At 39.5% G+C, this 20,273-nt stretch overlaps 1 protein-coding gene across 2 annotated transcripts; it reads left to right on the top strand.

Annotated features, from left to right (window-relative positions):
* The first annotated feature begins 10,296 nt into the window (after nucleotides 1–10,296).
* LOC121856946 (RNA-binding protein 8A-like) lies at nucleotides 10,297–16,963 on the top strand. Of its 2 annotated transcripts, none has more exons than XM_042352735.1 (5): nucleotides 10,297–10,437; nucleotides 14,125–14,262; nucleotides 14,724–14,860; nucleotides 15,232–15,356; nucleotides 16,542–16,963. In XM_042352735.1, exons 1-5 carry the CDS (start codon nucleotides 10,377–10,379, stop codon nucleotides 16,567–16,569), a joined length of 489 nt encoding a protein of 162 aa, XP_042208669.1. In that variant the 5' UTR covers nucleotides 10,297–10,376; the 3' UTR covers nucleotides 16,570–16,963. The 2 variants fall into 2 exon arrangements, with proteins under 2 accessions (XP_042208669.1, XP_042208668.1); XM_042352734.1 differs by having other exon boundaries at nucleotides 10,300–10,437; nucleotides 14,122–14,262.
* Nucleotides 16,964–20,273: the final 3,310 nt, after the last annotated feature.

Here is a 20,273-nt window from a genome sequence, read left to right as displayed (position 1 = left end):
TCGGGTAGGGGGGGTTAGGAGGTGAGGGGGGGGCGGGGTGAAGAGTGGGGGGTAAGGAAATGTCGGGTATGGTGGAGTTAGGAGGTGAGGGGTGGGGTGGGACTCTCGGGGTAATGATCACCAGGCATGATTGGCCAAATTTCGTATCATCTTACATCATTGAGTACGTGAAGGGCGCGCTGCTGGACCCCTGTGTAACCTAATGCTGTGGAGGCAGGCAGGCCGCTGGTCCTTTATACCCAATATCATAATTACTTTGTTTTATGTTTACGATTTGTAGAGTTTGGTTAGGTTAGGTTATTATTAGGCAAAGTTAAGTTGGGTTAGAGTAGGTTAGATTAGTTTAGGTTAGGTTAGGTTATTATTAGGTGAAGTTAAGTTGGGTTAGATTAGGTTAGATTAAATTAGATTAGGTTAAGATAAGGTTATTATGAAGTAGAGTTAAGTTGGGTTAGATTAGGTTTGATTAAATTAGGTTAGGTTAAGATTAGGTTATTATGAAGTAAAGTTAAATTGGGTTAAGAGTAGGTTATTATTACGTAATGTTAAGTTAATTAGGCTGGGTTTGGGTAGATTAGGTTCAAGTTAAGGTTAGATTAGATTAAACGAAGGTTACGTTATCATAGAATAGATTTTGAAATAGTTCAAATAACCATCTACCACCTTATCCACAACAAAACATTCCCGAGTAACCAAAACAAGACAAGTGACCATCATCAGTGTACTATATCCACACCGCACCTAACGCCCCCAACCAGACCTACGGGGACCTATTCTCACCTTCATTGTGTAGACTTGATTGCTGTAAGAGCCCATCGCCTCATTAACCACTCAACAAATGGTAATGCAACTCTGGGCTTTACGATCCTAGAGTTAAGAGTTCCAAGATCATCTGTCAGAGTGATGGATGACTCGAGGGGAGGGGGGCGGGGGCAAGGGGATGGGGGCTGGTGGCGGGGGGGAACGGGGGCTGTTGGTGGTGGGGGGATGGGGTTGGTAATGGGTGAAACGGGGGCTGATGGTAATGTGGGCGACAAGAGACGTGATCGTGGGGCTGGAGAGAGGAAGAAGAGAAGGAGAATGAGGGGGAAGAGGAGGAGGAAGGAGGAGAGGAGGGGAAGGTGTGGTGTCGGCTGAACAAATGGACACTAGAGGGACATCCGGGGTCATTGAAAGTCGGCAGCTACATGTTATTATCAACACAACATCCCCAGCCTTTAAAATAACTGTAATATGTCAAATGTAGTCAAATATCCTACAACAATAACTTGGATTTTGAAATATAGATAAATAATTCCAAAAACTCTTCCTTGGCCCTCTCCAATTCTTCCATGGTCCACTCCAGCTTGGCCAACAAACTCGCACACCCCAGACCACACATAGCACTGGCCATATCTGATATTATCCCTCAGGAGCTAACCCTGCCGTGACCTTTCCCCTAATATGTGATCCCTCCTCCCCCCTACCTTCTACACTTGTCCCCTCCTCTCCCACCTGTTGTAGTGGACAGGTGTGTTTATTATAGTAACTGTATGGTGTGTGTGTGACGAATGGACCTTACTCTTGTTTTACTTCCTCCTTCTTCCTTCCTTCCTTTTCCTTCCTCCTCCTCCTCCTCCTCCTCCTCCTCCTCCTCCTCCTCCTCCTCTTTCTCTGCCACAAACACTTAATACAAGCACATACAACAGTGGTGATGATGACCCCGGCTGGCTATCGCACCATCACATGATAACACCACACATAACAATATCATAACATGACACCATCACATGACAACACCACACTTGACAATACCATAACATGACAACACCACATGACAATACCACAACATGACAACAACACATAACAGCCCCCGCCCCCTCGTTTAACTCAGTAATAACATTCCCCCAGAATAAAATCACAACAAATAAAAACAGCTTTTAACAATAACACAAAAGCCACACACTACAAAAACGTTCCCCCAATAGTCTCCACACTCGCCCTTGCCCATGGACGAGCGCCTTGTCACCAAATTTCATCAGGAAGATTGCAGTAATTGCTAATGTCTTAATTTGCAACTGGTGGGGCGGGGTTGGTTGACAAAAGCCTCTGGACTGGATAGCGTGCTTGAGGACGAACCACACTGAGGAGAGTAGCGTGTTGGGACGACTCAATACAGAGAGCTGGGGTTGGTGGTGGGGGGTGAGGGGCGGAGTGAGGGATGGTGGTGATAGTAATGGGGGAGGAGAAAGAAAGAGGGAGGGGGGAGAGGAAGAGGGAGGGGGGAGAGAAGAGGGAAGGTACTATAACACACAGTTAATGCCCCGCCCCTCCCCTCTCCCTACTCAACTGTCGTCACTAAGGCAAGTAAACCCCCACCACCCCATACACCCCCCCCTCCACTGGCAGGTAAGACAGAGTTATTATCCTATCACCTCTACTTCATAGTTAAATACAGTCAAGCTAACCTCTAACCTCTCCCTCCATCTCTATTCCTTATTCTATCCCCCTCTATTTCCCTCCCTTATTCTATCCCTCCCCTCCCTCCCTTGCTCTCTCCTTCCATCTCCTTTCCTTCCCTACATCCTCTCTTCCTTCCTCTATTAATCCTCCCCCATATCTCTCCTCCAAAGAAATGAGGTAGCGAGGGTGGGAGGGTACAGTAGTAGACTTTTTTTTTATTGAAAGGAGGAGTGAAAGAAGATTAGAGGTGGGGGGAAGGAAGTTATAGTTTGGAAATTGAAGAAATTTAGGAGGAGGTAAGAGAGGGCGGGCTGACCGCCCAGCTAAGCTAATAGTGTGTTAGGTTGTGTCATGGGTTAGTTATTGTCTGTCGGTACAGGCACTAGACATCCTACCCTGTCCCATATATGGGTGTTTTGGGGCCTTATTTCATATTTCGCCGACCCTACTGGCGGATGCTGGTCGAGGGAGGTTGTCTATTGCCTGGCCATATAGATAGTGGGTGGTAATGGTGGGAGTCTTTGAAGGAGTTCTTTCTCTGATCGTTCTATCTTTTGCCAGACTCTGCTGGCCAGGGTGTGCAGCTGCTGGTTGATGGGTTTTATTCTCAGGTCTCTATGTATTTCGTCTGTGGTTCTAGTGAAGGGGTATCTTTCACCTGTGACGAATCTTAGGGCTTCATTTTGGACCACCTGTAATTTTACTATTTGAGTGGTGCTCATAGTATGAAGAGGTACTGCTGGGTAAGTTAATATCGGTGTGATAGATAATGTAACCAGGCGAAGTTTTATTTTCTCAGGAAGCGCTTTAAAGCGGTATAGTTTTCTCAGCTCTCTTCTTGCCTTTTCCTTCCTGGTGTGGACATGATGGGAGTAACCTGTCGTGGATATATGCAGGCCCAGGAGGGTGCCTCTGATTTTGTATTCTATCTGGGCATTATTGGTTACTAATGGATGGGTTTTCCTTCTGCATAAGGGTATCACTGTGAATTTCGGGAGACTGGTTTGGATTTTCCATTGTTTTTCGTAATTATTTACCATTTCTAATTCCCACCTGGTGTTGTCGTTAGTACTGTCCCAAGGAGCATCATGCTCCCCCCCCCCCCTCACAACACAAGGATAAGATGACGAGGACTCCCGGTGTAAGAAGAGGCGCTGATGAGGGAGTCGCTTGGCTTCTGCTGCACACACACACACACACGGCCGAAGCTTAAAGGTAAAAATAATCACTTGAACTAGATACTGATATTCATTCCCACGCAGTACACCTGTGACATTTCTCTCATTAATACAGTTCACCTTGTTGTTGGGGATATGATGTGAGAGGTTAGGTTAGGTTAGATTAGGTTCATTGTTAATATTCAGTGTTAGTGTCCGTGTCAGTGCTCAGTATCGCTGTTCAGTGTTTAATCAGTGTCTCAGGTAACCCTCGTGTCAACAGTAGTGGCAACAATATCTGGCACACTCCTATACCACTTACGAGTATATGATGGGAACACTTACAATTGTTTATGTTCTGAGGTTACAAAATGTGCACGCGTGTGTGTGTATGTGTAAGCTTTAAAATGACTGGAATTTCAATGTAAACAAACAGATGCGGAATATAACCGACATGAGGTGGTGACGTTATAATTTATAAGATGCAAGTCCTCTATATCAGCTGATGACGTCATTCCCATAAGATTATATGGATACACTCTTATAGATTATCGTACATAGGATCTTCATCACCTCCTTCAGGAATTATAGATTAGGGAGATATTATTTTTTTCTTTCAAAAGGGGACAGGAACAGTGAGTTTAATCTGGTGGTGATCTGAAGCGGTCTAGCCCACCTCTCTCTCTCTCTCTCTTTAAAATACAAAAAAGACCCCCTCCATCTCAACCTCGCAAAGACTTATGTAAACTTCGCCAGCCTTTGTCTGGTGTGGGTGTGATGTGTAAGTGTGGATTTAGGCTATGATCGTGGATGTAGTCAAGATCATGGGTAAAATTTTATATATCTTCTCATGTGGGGTTTGGTTTTCAATGGGTTTATAACGTCACTGCTTTCTGACGTATATTTTTGACGACAGATGACAACACCAATCGAAGGAATACGTAATTGCATTTATTCTTTTAACATATTTCCTCTTATATTATTCATGTTTATAAAATATTATAAGAAAAGTGAGGGAAAGTTTTACCGTCCGTGCCTACGTCTGTTATGTTCCCCCATAGTAAATTACCAGACTCCAAAATATTCACTGTTTGTTAAACTAACTAACTGTTAAGAGTTTTTGTATAAAAAAAGGGTTGACCCAAGAGTCCTAACGATACCCATCATGATGGTGGGTATAGGGAAGGGGTATGTAGAGGTTGATCCCCCCTTCCCCGGTGTATAGGGAGGGGGTATATAGAAGGTAAACCCCCCTTTCCTTCGCCACTTTTTCTCATACCAGTAGTATTCATAGTCTTCTAATCTTCTCTTCTTTACTTCTCTTTTTACCACCCATCTCCCCAGGGTAGCAATATGGAGAGGTAGCGAGCGATATTTACTCCTTAGTTTTAGTAACTACTGGGAGACTCATCCACTGGGCAAAATGTTCTTCCCGCCCACGTAATCAAAAAAATATTTCGCTGTCAGCTTGAACTCCAGTCTTCACCCTGCAAATACATATCGCTTGTGAAGGTTAAGAGAGTTTTGCGCTCCTAATTATAATTTGGACGATATTAACTTGTTTATAGAGTTAGCTAAGAGAGACGGCGTTGCGATATAGAATCCACACATCTCGTGGTTATTGCCCTATTACGAGGCGATTCTAGACGGGCGTGAGGGTCGTCAGCCTGAAGTGAAGTCGAGGTTTTCTTTCCTGTTTACGGAATATGTGACGTGCTTCCTGCTGTCATTTTTTGATATATTGTAGATAATTTTTTAGCTTTGTATTCCGGCCGTGTGTCAAGCGAACAGCAGCAACGGTAATATGGTGTGAGTCAGCTGTCTGGAAGCCTTCACACTGACCGACTTGATGATCTTACAGTTGACAGCTTACGTCGCGTAGACAGTTATTCTGATATTCATATAAATTGTACTTTTATTCAGCATTTATACTTAGAGTGCAGGTATTTAAACAATGTACACAGAAAGTGTAGTGTATATAAACAAGTGTTGCCTATATAATATACATGGACAGTGGAGATATATAAACAATGCACATAGACAATGTAGGTATACAAACGATCTTCATAATTTTTTATTTTCATTCAATTCCAAACAAGACTTGTCTGTTTTCTCTCAAGAATAAAACAAAACAAAACATAATATATTAGTTATCACTGGAGGAAAACATTACATAAATTTGTTTTAATGAATCATTTAGTTGGTGCTGACGATCCCCATGTTGTCACTATGCCAATCCCTTTCCTCTTACTCCTCCTTCTCCTCTTCATCATCATCCCAAGTGTATACAGGAGGAGGAGGAGGAGGAAGGGGAGAAGGTATAGTATACGTTGGATGAGTGGTTCGGGTATTGATGTTATGCTAGGCGCTGGGTGCATCGTTCGAGCCAATGGGAGACAAAAGGTTAAATAATCTGCGACAGTGTTAAATCATCGTCCTCAAAGGGTTAAATCATCTTTATCATAGAATTAAACCATCTTCATCAAAGGGTTAAATCATCGTCCTCAAAGGGTTAAATCATCTTTATCATAGAATTAAACCATCTTCATCAAAGGGTTAAATCATCGTCCTCAAAGGGTTAAATCATCTTTATCATAGAATTAAACCATCTTCATCAAAGGGTTAAATCATCGTCCTCAAAGGGTTAAATCATCTTTATCATAGAATTAAACCATCTTCATCAAAGGGTTAAATCATCGTCCTCAAAGGGTTAAATCATCTTTATCATAGAATTAAACCATCTTCATCAAAGGGTTAAATCATCGTCCTCAAAGGGTTAAATCATCTTTATCATAGAATTAAACCATCTTCATCAAAGGGTTAAATCATCGTCCTCAAAGGGTTAAATCATCTTTATCATAGAATTAAACCATCTTCATCAAAGGGTTAAATCATCGTCCTCAAAGGGTTAAATCATCTTTATCATAGAATTAAACCATCTTCATCAAAGGGTTAAATCATCGTCCTCAAAGGTTAAATCATCTTTATCATAAATTAAACCATCTTCATCAAAGGTTAAATCATCGTCCTCAAATTAAATCATCGTCATCTTTATCATAGAATTAAACCATCTTCATCAGGGTTAAATCATCGTCCTCAAAGGTTAAATCATCTTTATCATAGAATTAAACCATCTTCATCAAAGGGTTAAATCATCGTCCTCAAAGGGTTAAATCATCTTTATCATAGAATTAAACCATCTTCATCAAAGGGTTAAATCATCGTCCTCAAAGGGTTAAATCATCTTTCTCATAGAATTAAACCATCTTCATCAAAGGGTTAAATCATCGTCCTCAAAGGGTTAAATCATCTTTATCATAGAATTAAACCATCTTCATCAAAGGGTTAAATCATCGTCCTCAAAGGGTTAAATCATCTTTATCATAGAATTAAACCATCTTCATCAAAGGGTTAAATCATCGTCTTCAAAGGATTAAATCATCATCTTCAAAGGATTAAACCACCATACTCAAAGAAGAATATATCGAGAGTAGGCAGACATACAGTACATATAGACCAAAAGTATGTTAAATTAATGCGAAAAAGATGATAGTTCATTATTATTGTTACCGGACACAGACAGACAGACAGATATACAGTAGATATGAATATTGTGTAAATTAAAAAAGTTAAATAAAGTGAAATATATCGATTGTTACAAAAATGAGAGAAAAAACTTTGAGTAGTGTTGTAAAGTTATTAAAGAGTTGTTTGTGGTAGAAGGGAAGGAGGGGGTGGAGAGAGGGGACGGATGGAAGGACAGGAGTTTTGGCTGGGCACGTCTTTGAGAATGACGGAGTGTCCCTTGCCAAACTTTCTCCGGCGATGTTCAGTTGTCGATGTGATGTGATTTCTCAAGTTTGCAGCTTTTGCTATTTTTCACCGCCCTTAATGCGTTGTCGCTGTGCCAATTTCGGTGTATGTGTGTGTGTCCGCTTCCTTTCGTATACAATATTGGTCACCGTGTACATACATACAGTACATACATACATACATACATACATACATACATACATACATACATACATACATACGAAGAAAGAAAAAATCCTCGTGCGTTAAGGTACCCATCAGTTAGCTCAGTATAGGAATACATTTGGCAGACTAAAATCAACAAATACTGTATTCACATACTCGGTTACTTATTCGATAAGTTAGAGTTGTTGCTGTTGTTGCATATATTGTTGTTTGTTGTATTTGTTGTTGTGTTGTTGTATTTGTTGTTGTTTGGGTGAGACGTAGTACAGTGTTCAGGTTGTGTTGGCGTCCTTGCGGTAAAACTGTAAGTAATTTAGTAAGTGTTGAAGGTCAGTGTTACAGCCCCCGCCCCCCGCTCACACACACACAGACGTAGATAGATAAAGAGATAGATTGATACAAACAGAACCGATACATACATCGATAAATAAATTATAATTGGATATACGAAGAGATATGCAGAGAGGTAAATAGATTAATTTATGTACACAGAAGCAGATAGGATAATTTTTTCATTCGGTTTTCAATGTTCAAAAGCCAGCCGCATCTTGCATCCTATTCGTTTAAGATGGCTCAAAGTCACCCATGTTTAGTGAAACCTCTATTTAGCGGACTTTATGGAGAAACATTTCCATTATATTGAGTCAGTTAGATATGAAACCTCCAGTAGGAGTAGATAGAATCTGGGCTCAACCAGATCGCTTCATCTTATCTACTTTTTTTTTTGCTCCCTCTGGTCGTCAGACCCTTCTATTAGTATTGGTTTATTTATATGGTGCTGCTAATTATACATTATACTTCTTACTTCGCGTTTTTTTTACTGTGGTGGAGTTAAGAGTTCTCCCAGGTCCTTGTGTGGCTGGGAAGGTAGTCACATTTCTTTTTGCCAATGTGTTAGTTAAATGTTAGTTATGTTAGTCTAAAGGTACACTCTGTGGAGAGGCCTGCCAGGTTCTTAGTGGAGCTGGTATGTCACTCTCATCTTTTATTCTCTCTATTAATGTTTTATGTGTATATTGGGGCAGGAGATGGTTCAATTACTTTCTTTCTGTCTAATATGAACCAAACATGTTCTTGGATTTCCTCATTATATATATTATTTATCCAGTTTTGGTAAGTTTGTAGTGGATACTTTCCACGACACCTGCTGACTGATCACTTGCCGTTCGCTTCCCAGCCAATCAGCAACGAGTTCCACAGACCAGGCCTCACTCGCGGACGGACGTGTACAACTGCTGACCTATCACTTGCCGTCCGATACCAGCCAATCAGGAGCGAGTTCCACAGACCAGGCCTCACTCGCGGACGGACGTGTACAACTGCTGACCTATCACTTGCCGTCCGATACCAGCCAATCAGCAGCGAGTTCCACAGACCAGGCCTCACTCGCGGACGGACGTGTACAACTGCTGACCTATCACTTGCCGTCCGATACCAGCCAATCAGCAGCGAGTTCCACAGACCAGGCCTCACTCGCGGACGGACGTGTACAACTGCTGACCTATCACTTGCCGTCCGATACCAGCCAATCAGCAGCGAGTTCCACAGACCAGGCCTCACTTGGGAACTGCGCGGTGATAGGCGCCGCTCATTTCGCACCTGGTTTTCTGATCCTGGAGAACCGTATAAATACACCTCAGCCTGGCCGTTTACCTACACCAAAACTCAAAAAGAATATGGACAGAGTTAGATGATATAGAAACAGGACCAATCACAGAATGGATGGAAGAGATAGAAGAAGGAAGAAGAAAACACTCGTGGTTCCCTCGCAGTAAAAGAAGAGCCCTAGAACCCACACCAACTCCACTCTATTGAAAGATGCAACGTTACCCCAGTGACAACCTTGGCAGCCCTACCACTTACAACATTAGATCATAAAAAGACGGGATGTTCTTAGCAGAAACACAAGTACCTGCCCTAGACTCCCCACCATTGGCTAGGACACAAAACCCGAAATTGTAAGGCATAAAATTGCAACACTTGCTAAAGACACAAACACCTGACATAAATATAACACCTAAGACGAAAATTAGCTGAAATACAAACATGAGAAAACAGAGGCACTTGGGTTGAGCCCCAAGACCTAGCATCCTACTACTACTTTCCAATTTCCTCGCCTTTCTTCTTGCACTATCCACCAACCCCAAGTCCTTCCAAATTCCACCATCATTCTTCAAGTCCAGTTCCCGCACCACCAATCTACGCACCAGCATCAAGATCTCTTCATACTTTACTTCACCCATCGATTTGATTCGGACATCATTCTACTCTACTCTCCAGAACCAACAAGACCTCTCAACAAGCTTCTCACCACACAGCAACTCCCTAGCACCGAACTGTACTTACAATATATATATATATATATATATATATATATATATATATAGTGTGAGATCTCTTACATGCACGTATGTATGTGAGCCTATCAAAGAGAAAATAGACAAACAAATTTGACAACTGAAGATGTGAATTACACGAAAGCGCTTGGGAACTTCGTGTTTTCTTCTTTCCTTGTGGTTATCAGCATATATATATATATATATATATATATATATATATATATATATATATATATATATATATATATATATATATATATAAATACCACAATGTTAGTATAGCTTACCCGCTCTATAGCATCTTTAGTTTTCTATAAATACTGCCTTAGTTATGTCGGTCAGCACTAGATGACGTAGCAAACGGCGGCACTGAAAATACACACAAATTAAAGGTAGTTGAGCCTCCTCCCTTGAGCCGGTCCACAGCTGTCGCTTGTTTTGGTCCTCGGCGTCAAGCATCATGGCGGACGTGTTGGACATCGAAAATGCTGAAGAATTTGAAGCCGATGAGGATGGCGATCGTAAGTACACTTGCATTTTGGTGTGGCGTAGACGCGTATCACAAGAATGACTATGCGAATCATATATGATGGAAATTATGTAACTTTTAAGGGTGTATTCGTGGAGAATAGGTGAGTGACATGTAGACCATCTGTAACGGTGTGGACTACGAAAGCCAAATGTTTGAGCTTATTTATTGTTAGCTGCGATTTTTATGTTGAAATGAAATGATGAGAGCATAAATAAACCAAGGGAAGCTTTTAAAAGTAGCTATAAGTAGTAATCAGTGAGGCCACCTGGTATAAAAGTTAACGTTAGAAGTGAAAGTGAGACACGACTGGTCATTGCTGGGGACAGTGATGCCAAATGTGGTTGGTGAAAATCGGCTAGATTGGCCGATAGAATCCGCTAAGCACAATATTATGCACGATTCCTAAACAATATGCAAAAGTTAAGTAATCACTACTTAGTTCAGCGAAAAAATTATGCCTTCTTCTTTTACCTTTATCCTCTTCACCACTGATCCAGTCTGTCTAATTACCCAAATGTACCCAAATGTAGCCACAATGAAGTCAAATAATGTTCCTACATGAAAAAATCGGACTGCCAATCACTTCTCGACTAGTATTTGGTGTCACAAAGTCACAAAAAATTGGAAAACGTAATTTAAACTGAGTTAATAGATCGCGTGCTTGTACCGAGGGAGCGAGTAATTACCCAAATGTAGTCGCAGTGAAGTCAAATGATGGTCCTACAAGCGTAAATAGGGCTGTGAATCTCTTCTCGATTATTATTTGGTGTCATAAAGTCACAAAAAATTGGTAAACTTAATTTAATCTGAGTTGCGTTAGGTTAGGTACATGCACTCTATCTATTAACTCAGATTAAATTAAGTTTACCAATTTTTTGTGACTGTGACACCAAATACTAGTCGAGGTTAGGTTAGGTTAGGTACATGCACTCGATCTATTAACTCAGATTAAATTAAGTTTACCAATATTTTGTGACTTCGTGACACCAAATACTAGTCGAGAAGTGATTGGCAGTCCGATTTATTCATGTAGGACCATTATTTGACTTCATTGCGGTTACATTTTGGTTCATTTGGGTAATTACTCGCTCCCTCGGTACATGCACTCGATCTATTAACTCAGATTAAATTAAGTTTTCCAATATTTTGTGACTTCGTGACACCAAATACTAGTCGAGAAGTGATTGGCAGTCCGATTTATTCATGTAGGACCAGGGTTGTTATTATTTAAATCAAATGATTTAAATTGATTTAAATCAGAGTAAAAAAATCATGATTTAAATCAAAATGATTTTTTTACTAATAACTGTTTTCTCTTTTTATTCTACATGATTGAAAAGTATAGGCAATGCAGCAGGCTAATAACATTAAGATGATTAAAATGCTAAGATTAGGATATGTTCCACCGAATAGACATCAAATTCACAGAGGTCACGAAAAGGATTTAAGGTAAATTTGCTTTGTCACACCGTTCTCTGTTAGAAAGTCAAAGATATATTTTTCTATTGTATTTGTGTGCGTTTAGACCGAATATGACCTTCATTTCTGGCGGAAATTAGCCAGGTTTTTTATCGATTTTTTTCGATGGACGTTTTCCGAAAAAAAATCATGGCAAAATACACCAAAAAATACTAGAAAAACAAAAACCAAACCTAACCGGATTTAATCCTGTAGCATCCTGGTAATCTTTTACCTTAATCCTAGATTTCCACTGATTGTCAATTCGGTCAATATTTTGGATGGTACCCAAAAATTTCACCTATCTCTACTATTGGTTCCTTCACAACTCTGAGACATTCCACTACTGAAAACAGATATTTTCCTCAAGTTATCAGGAAGTCTGTTTTTTAACTTGTTACAGAGACTGGTAACACAAGATATGCAGCGTTGACAAAGATCACGCCCTACCTTTTCTGATTACTTTGAGTTGGTGCAAGTCTTTTCAAATTCATATCCTAAATATTCCCTAGGGTCAATGTGAGAGGTTGGTTTGCTGATTACTCCGTATTCTGTTTACTTTAAATTTCCGTTTTTGTTTTTTTTTTAATTTCAGAGGGAGGACAGAATAGGTTTTAATTACTAATAATCATCATGAATACAAAATCCGCTAGAACTTCCGCCAAATCCAGTGAAAATGCACGAGAAATCCGCTTTCCGCAAAAGGTCTAAGCCGTCAGCGTATTGAAAGTTCAATCTTAAATTTAGCAAATTTTCCGCCAAATTGGCAACACTGGCTGGGGATCCTTAGGGGGTATGCCCAGTGCCCATTTCGTCACCACTGTTTTCAACCCGTTTCGTCACTGCGCTCATTCCCATTAATATATACACGAAAATAACTATTGCTTGGGATAGAAAATAATAAAAAACACTAAGACAATTTAATAAAGACGAAAATAAGAAAATAAAAACATACTGTAATTACTCATGCAAGCATCTCACATAAACAATTTATTAAAGACTAAAACAAAACTAAAAAAATATATAAAATATTTAATACGCCAGCAATCATCTCACTTTAACAATGTGAAAGACTAAAATTTACTCCTGCAAGCTTGGCAGAAGACGGTGACAATTTTTTTAAGAAATTAAAAGTGATATTTTTTCTTCATATTCATCCCACATCTTCCAGATATGGGCTTCGTTTGTCATAATTTGCTTTTCTTGTACACGATTTTGCTTGTGCTCAGCAACTAGTTGTAATTGCAATTCAACCACTAAGGCTTCTCTGTGAAGAAGAGGGTAGAGCGAGATTGTTCTTTGCTGCTCGATGGTTTATGCGCTGGTGTCAAATCACCTTCATTTGTTGTATTTAGTCTTTTACCAATGTGAATCGTTTTCTTTATTAAGCAATTAATTTTTATGTATAACAATAACACAATACTTCTCGAGTCGTCTGTATACATGTGTAATTTTTATTCGTGTAATATAAGAACTTACAATTTGTCACTAATACTAGCGACTGTTAGTGGTGACGAAGAGGATATGATATTGGTGGCAAAATTGGGTGTATTCTCCTTATGTATGTTTAAATGGTATGACTTTGGAATAGGGGTCTGGGTTAGCTGACAAATTTGGAAGAGTTTTTGGTGATTGCTCCAGATTTTCTGTGCTTCTGAACTACCAGAAGTAGGATATTTGGTAATATTTAAGGAAAGTAGCTCAGGTCAACGAGGCATGGTTGAGACCCAACATAACTTCCTCGCCTAAATTCTGAAATAATCCAAGATGATTACTAAAGGGTTAGTTACTTCATGACATCAGTAAATCTAGCAATGAGAAGCAGTGCTGAGAATGTTGGTTTACACAGAGGTAAGTGTAAAGCAAATGTAAGCATGTAGTACAGTGAATTTTGCTCTTCAGGTTTTTTATAATTTTGAAACATTAGACCCTCGGTTTATATTTGTTAAAGAAAATGAAATAGAAATGTGAATAAAACAAAGATTGAGATTAAGTGATAGGCATGATAGTTTCTGGTGTATTTGTGATTATTGAAGGTACAGTATGGTGTATTTCTTAAAGGGAAGGACTTAATTTTTCTTTAACAGATGTATATATGTGTACTGTACAATGTTTAGTTTGCAGTGTCTATTCATATTTAGTTTGGGGTTGAAGATAAGGCAAAGAGAAAATATGTATTTACAATGTAAGTGGAAATTTTGAAAATTAATTTCAGAAGGATTGGTCAAACTCAAGGAAAGGGCGAAGAAGCGCAAGGGTCGTGGATTTGGCAACGAAGACCGGTCAGATCGACAAGATATCATGTATGAGGGCATGACGGTAGATGAAGCAGATGATGAACCAGGACCTCAGAGATGTAGGTGACTTACAACTAAACTTCTGGAGTCTAATGTTCCTCCCTCTTGTTCCTAGATACTAAATTTTTGGTGAGGGATAATGCTTATTTACTTTATAATTTTGTTTTAGCATGTAGCGTTATTCTGTACTGTATACAATACTCAAGGCTGAAGTTCATGGTCTTAACAGATGTTTCCACGTTAAGTTTAAAAAGGTGTTCTCAGTGCAGAATGGATACTATTAATAAAGTACCATATACAAGATCTGGAACCATAACTTTTCCAGATGATACACAACAAACCTAAGACAAACTATCTTAGGATCAGTAGCTTAGGGCAGGTTTGTGTCATCTGCTTCAGAAAACTGGTGAAGTAGGCTTATTTATGGCACTTTGTCAGCATAGACTGTCTTTTGTTTTGGATATAGTGTAAATTATTGTGTATTATATTGTTTTACACTGAATGTCATCTCCCCACACAGCTGTAGAGGGTTGGATCCTCTTTGTTACCGGTGTCCATGAAGAAGCACAAGAGGACGATATTCATGATAGGTTTTCAGAGTACGGTGAGATAAAGAATATTCATCTCAATTTAGACCGTCGAACAGGATTCCTTAAAGTAAGTTACAGTATTTTCTGTATGGTATGAGTTCTCCTTTTCTATGAATTAATACTTTTTGCTAATACACTATGAAGACCTTGATGCCTTTATTCAGTAATTCAGTTAAATCTAGATATATTTGAATGATCATACAGTGAAACCTCCGTATAACAGACTTCTCACCATATAGCCATTAGAAGGAGAGTTTCACATCAAACAGACCATTAACATAATGGACTTTCATGTCTATATACTGTAGTTCATTGAATGTAGGTTTCACATATAACGGGCCCTTGATATAATGAACTTTCCTCTCCATATAGTCCATTAAATAGAGGTTTTACTGTATAGAACTTTCCTCGTTGCTTGATTGTGTTGTGTTTCCACAGGGTTATGCTTTGGTAGAGTTTGAGACCTTCAAGGAGGCTCAAGCAGCTCTGGATGGGCTCAATGGTACACAAATTCTTGGCCAGACAATCACAGTGGAATGGTGTTTTGTTAAAGGACCAAGAAAGTAAGTGTTCGTGTAAATAATTGCCTTTATCAAATGACTCTAAAGAATGCTATTTTAAGAAGATTCTCTGTACTGCACAGTATGTAATATTGATCTGGGATTATGTAGTAGTAGCTGAAGTATCAAAAGTTTAACTTACATTTAACATTCAAGTTATTTCAGCAGTTTTTAAATTGCTCCTGGGCTCTTCAAATATGGTACTATATTGGTACGGTACTCTAGCATCTTTAAGTAACTGCCCATAGCCAGACTAGGATCGGGTGAAAGGCATCTCCTGCAACATTATACGCTGTTGAAACCATTAAATTACCTCAGAGGCTTGATATCTAACTAACTTGAAGGATGGGAAAATGATAACAGTACAGTGCTATTAAATGAACTTGTGGATATTTATATTGTGGGTCTCCTCTAACACTAATAACAACACTTATGGAGATATAATGCAAGCATGAAATTTATTCCCTTATATTCAGTAGCATGGAAGCAGTTGTCTCTCCAGATTTGTGGTACTGTATATTGTTATACCTGGTACTGTACTACTGAAGTTATGACCGGCAGAATTGTCTTCAAATTTGTGTTGGGGAGTTTGCTTTTTTGAAGGTGTCATATGATGAAATGGGAATAATAGTGGTGTCAAGTGGTAGAGTATTACTGTCAATGTTGTCAAATGAACATCAGAAAATAAGGAGTCTGCAATAGGCCGGTTGGCCTGTGCATGGCAGCTCCTGTCGAGAGTTACTACCACTCTCTATCATCCATGAATCTATCTAGCCTCCTTTTGAAACTTTCCAGAGTTCCCGCACCTACTACAAAGTTGCTAAGCTTGTTCCACTCGTCCACCACCCTATTTGTGAACCAGTTTCTTCCTATCTCCCTCCTAAACCTAAACTTATCCAACTTGAATCCGTTGCTCTGAGTCCTATCCTGCTCGGATATATAAGAACTTTATCTATATCTCCTTTATTGATTCCTTTCACCCACTTAAATACTTCTATCATATCTCCCCGCACTCTTCGTCTTTCTAGGGAATGCAACTTAAGTTTCTTTAACCTATCCTGATATGGAAGGTAGAGTATTAGTGTCAGTGTTGTCAAACAGTTGAGTGTGTGTCAGTGGTGTCAAATGGTGAAGGGGAAATACTGTAAGGCATCAATTTTTTACATAATTTTACATTTTGTTTTGCAGGAGCAAGAGAGACAGGCGACGGCGATAAGTGATCAAGTTTTCTAATGTGCAGCAAATTGATGATTGTGTGATAAATTGTAAGAATTTAATTTTATGCAATTATATACTGTACAATATTGTCAGGTATGGTGTTCTGAGTATGATATTTATCTGAAAATATCTCCATTTATTATTTCACACAAAATATATCTGTACGTTGCCAATTCTTCATAATGTATGTTGTAAAGAAATATGAAAATTTGTATTTGTTGTGAGAGGAAATTGCAGTACTGTACTGTATAATAACAACTTAATGATTACTTAATAAACTGCCAATAGAACCTATAAATAAATCTGTAAGGCAGATAAAAACACCCAATAATGATAACCATGTATTTTTGGGGACCTGGTTTTTTGTTACTCAATAAAGACTTGTCATTCTATGTACTGTTTTGTGAATTCATTATCAATGTTGGATGCTTTTTATTATAATTATTAAAGATTCATTCATGTATGCCATTTCCTATTGCAAAACAGGGTGACTGGAATCAAATGATTGTCACAATAAGGCAGCAGTGCTTATTTATGACAATGCAATACTGTAGTTGTAATTTGATGAATGTAGCCTATTTGGCTGTTCAGTGATCCTAGATTGGTACTGTTTACTGATAATTCTCATTATGCAAGGAATGTTTAGATGACATTTTTCAGTGTTTAAAAACGGAGGATATAGGGTATATAAAACATAATTGTCCCCTGAAAGTTGCCCTTGACAATTTAAATTAATTGGTAAATTGCTGTTAAACTCGGGAAAATTCTGAGTGTGTGCGTGCTTAGACCTGTAAGAGATGAAAGATTCTTCACACCATTGAGAATGTTTACAGAAGACTAAAGCTAGGATTTCATTAACTCGGTAGTGCTAAAAATAGATAACATTGAAATGTACACGGTCATTTCCATTGGCACAGTTGCGTTAGCGGTAGCATTAGTGTTATGCGTTATCAGTATAGTACATCTAAATCGCTCCCTGTACGGTTGAAAACGCACCTGCATGGAAAAGGATGTGGGAATCCCACACTGTGACATCACTGTCCCTGTGTTTGCTCTCACCCAGCAGAATACCTCGAGGAAAACATAGTTTTCTGTCGAGGAGACTGAAAAGTTGATTCTACTCAAAATACATCCCAACCTATTTTTGTAATGTAATTACTGAATATAATACATTTAATAACCTTCATATATCATTTTACGAGATCTACACATTTTTGACAACTGTTCTAAAATGAAGGTTCATGGTCTCAATGAAAGGTTCACTGGAATACAAATTTTTGTGTAACTTAATATTTATCTATGGTTCCTATTATTTCCTATTTATAAGCATGACTCACCTTATGCATATTGCAAGTTGCTGCCTTGGGCAAATGACCTCTCTGTTCTTGTAATGTTTCACTAAATCATCCTCAACCAGGGAAAGAACATGTGTGAACTGTTGTCTGCTGAGACGAAAATATTCTTTGAATTCCCTTCATCCAAGCTTAGGTCTTTTACCAGAGTACTGTAAGGTCCATATTTGGTCCAATTCAGCAGCAATCTACGAACCCACCATTTATGCCTCCATGTCCGTTTTTCCTTTGATTTACGCATGATCTTATGCAAACCCAGGATATTTAATAGCAAATCATCCTGTTCATATAAATAGCATCATATCTTCTATGTACTAGGTGCCATCTTTTCTGTCCTGTTCCTGCTAGACAGACAGCTGCATGCATATGGAAATGGGTGTTCATTTTTCAGGGCAATTTAATGCATACTGCAAAAATATACCACAAATGTACTGCAAACTCATATATGTAATCCTAGCTTAACAAAACTGATATCCTAGCTGGAAAAAACTATTACAAAGACTGTCTGAGGGACTTGGGGTCTCTGCAGCATTATTCCAATGGTGGAGTAAAACATAAGATTAAAATGTCTATTAGACATGACCATACCAAGCTCAAAGCATCAGTTACTTTTGTAATTGCTTTTCTAGTTCAATAAAACTTAAGGATTTTTACTGTTGAGAAATAGAACTCCCTGCTCCCTCTGAATGGGATGCTGTATATCATAAAGAGATTGGACCACATTACCAGCAGTACTAGAGGTCTGGATCTTATGCTTTTCAAGATATGTCCACACACCAAGCAAAGATGAAAACTCGCTGTGCATCATGACTGAAAGAAACTTCAATCAAATAGATAAGACTTAACAAGCACTGGCCAGAAGATGTTTTGTTCGATTAGAGAGCCCTGAGTACGTGCTGTACTACCATCCCACCTGCTATGTTGTAGGGTAGTGTAAGAGGATGCACCTGGGGCGTACCAATGGTAAGGAGGCGTATTTTGTCCCAATGCGATGAAGAAACTGCACTATTTGAGACAATGAGAAGCATCTAGGTGTGTGTATGTTGACAATGAGTTGAAGTTCTCGGGTCATTGCGAGAAGAAGGTAAAGCAGGCAAATAAATTATTGGGTCTTATATGAAGGTCGTTCAGATATCTAGACGGTCCGCCCCTCATAACGGTCTACAGGAGTGAAGTGCTTCCCCATCTGGAGTAGTCACCCTGTCTGGTCCCCCGAGATAAGCTAGGGACTGTCAGTTGGTTGAAAATGTTCAAAGGAGGCCCACCAGACTGGTGCCTGCACTTCGGCACCTCAGCTACCCTGAGAGATTGGAGCGCCTGAACTTGCCAAGCTTATACTGCAGACGGGCAAGGGGTGACCTAATTGAGGTGTATAAGCATCTCGAGGGGCACTGCTCAGTCGAGTGTCCTTACTTGGAGCTGGCGGACGCTCGCCCCACAAGGGGTCACAGCTCATGATTGAAGAAGCTGCAAGTCCAGAAAACTGTGAGGGCAAACTATTTTGGAGTGAGAGTTGTAAGCTCTTGGAACAATCTACCAGAAAGGGTTGTGACAGCACAAAGTGTGAACTGTTTCAAGACAAGACTTGACCAACACTGGAGCAGGTTCAGGCACATTCAGGAGCCGGTGCATACCCAGCACTTCCCAACAGTGCGTAACAGAGACGTGACCGGTCGCCCAAGCAGCTAACAAGCCGATCAGTGGTGAAGAGGATAAAAATGAGATCTGGATACAGGCATTGTGAAGCCTTCATCCAGAGTAAACCTAAGATGGTAAGCCTTGCAAATATACTTATTGGACGTACTGTACCATGATGGTGTGTGTCTGATAAGAATTTTCATAAGTGTAGTGCCATCTCACATAAAGTACTGTAATTATACTTGTTATCGAGTATGCCAGAGACTAAATTAATTGGCAGCGTACAAAGGGCTACCGAACAGTTGCCAGAACTCAGGAGCCCCAAATGCTTAATTATGCTATGGAAGGCGAGGGTAACTTAATTATTAGAAGTGCATAATTATAATGGCCTCAAAGCACTAGTGTCATGCGTCCATATAAGTTGGAGTAATGTCTTCTGGCTTGCATTCATATCATTTGAAAATAATTAGGACATAACTTTGAGCTATGTCCTTAGATTAAGAACTGAGAACTCGTGAAATAACCTGACAGCAACTGTGAACTTTAATTCCTAACTTGACAACATTGAACATGTTCAAGTAATTTCAGGAGTTTACGTACTGTACTTGTTAATAGCACAAAAAAGGACTGACAGACGCAACTAATCGCCCAAGTGGCTAACGAGCCGATCAGTGGTGAAGAGGATAAAAGTACTGTAAAAAGCTGATTTCCA

Source organism: Homarus americanus, unplaced genomic scaffold (genome assembly GCF_018991925.1).
Source record: "Homarus americanus isolate GMGI-L3 unplaced genomic scaffold, GMGI_Hamer_2.0 scaffold44060, whole genome shotgun sequence".
NCBI classification, from domain to species: domain Eukaryota; kingdom Metazoa; phylum Arthropoda; class Malacostraca; order Decapoda; family Nephropidae; genus Homarus; species Homarus americanus.
Note: the sequence above shows the minus strand (reverse complement) of the source record. Positions and strands in the feature narration are given on the sequence as shown.

Coding starts and splice junctions, on each gene's coding strand:
- LOC121856946 (XM_042352734.1), top strand. CDS start 10,377: ATGGCGGACGTGTTGGACATCGAAAATGCTGAAGAATTTGAAGCCGAT. Junction 10,438..14,121: donor AGCCGATGAGGATGGCGATC/GTAAGTACACTT, acceptor AATTAATTTCAG/AAGGATTGGTCAAACTCAAG. Junction 14,861..15,231: donor GTCGAACAGGATTCCTTAAA/GTAAGTTACAGT, acceptor GTGTTTCCACAG/GGTTATGCTTTGGTAGAGTT.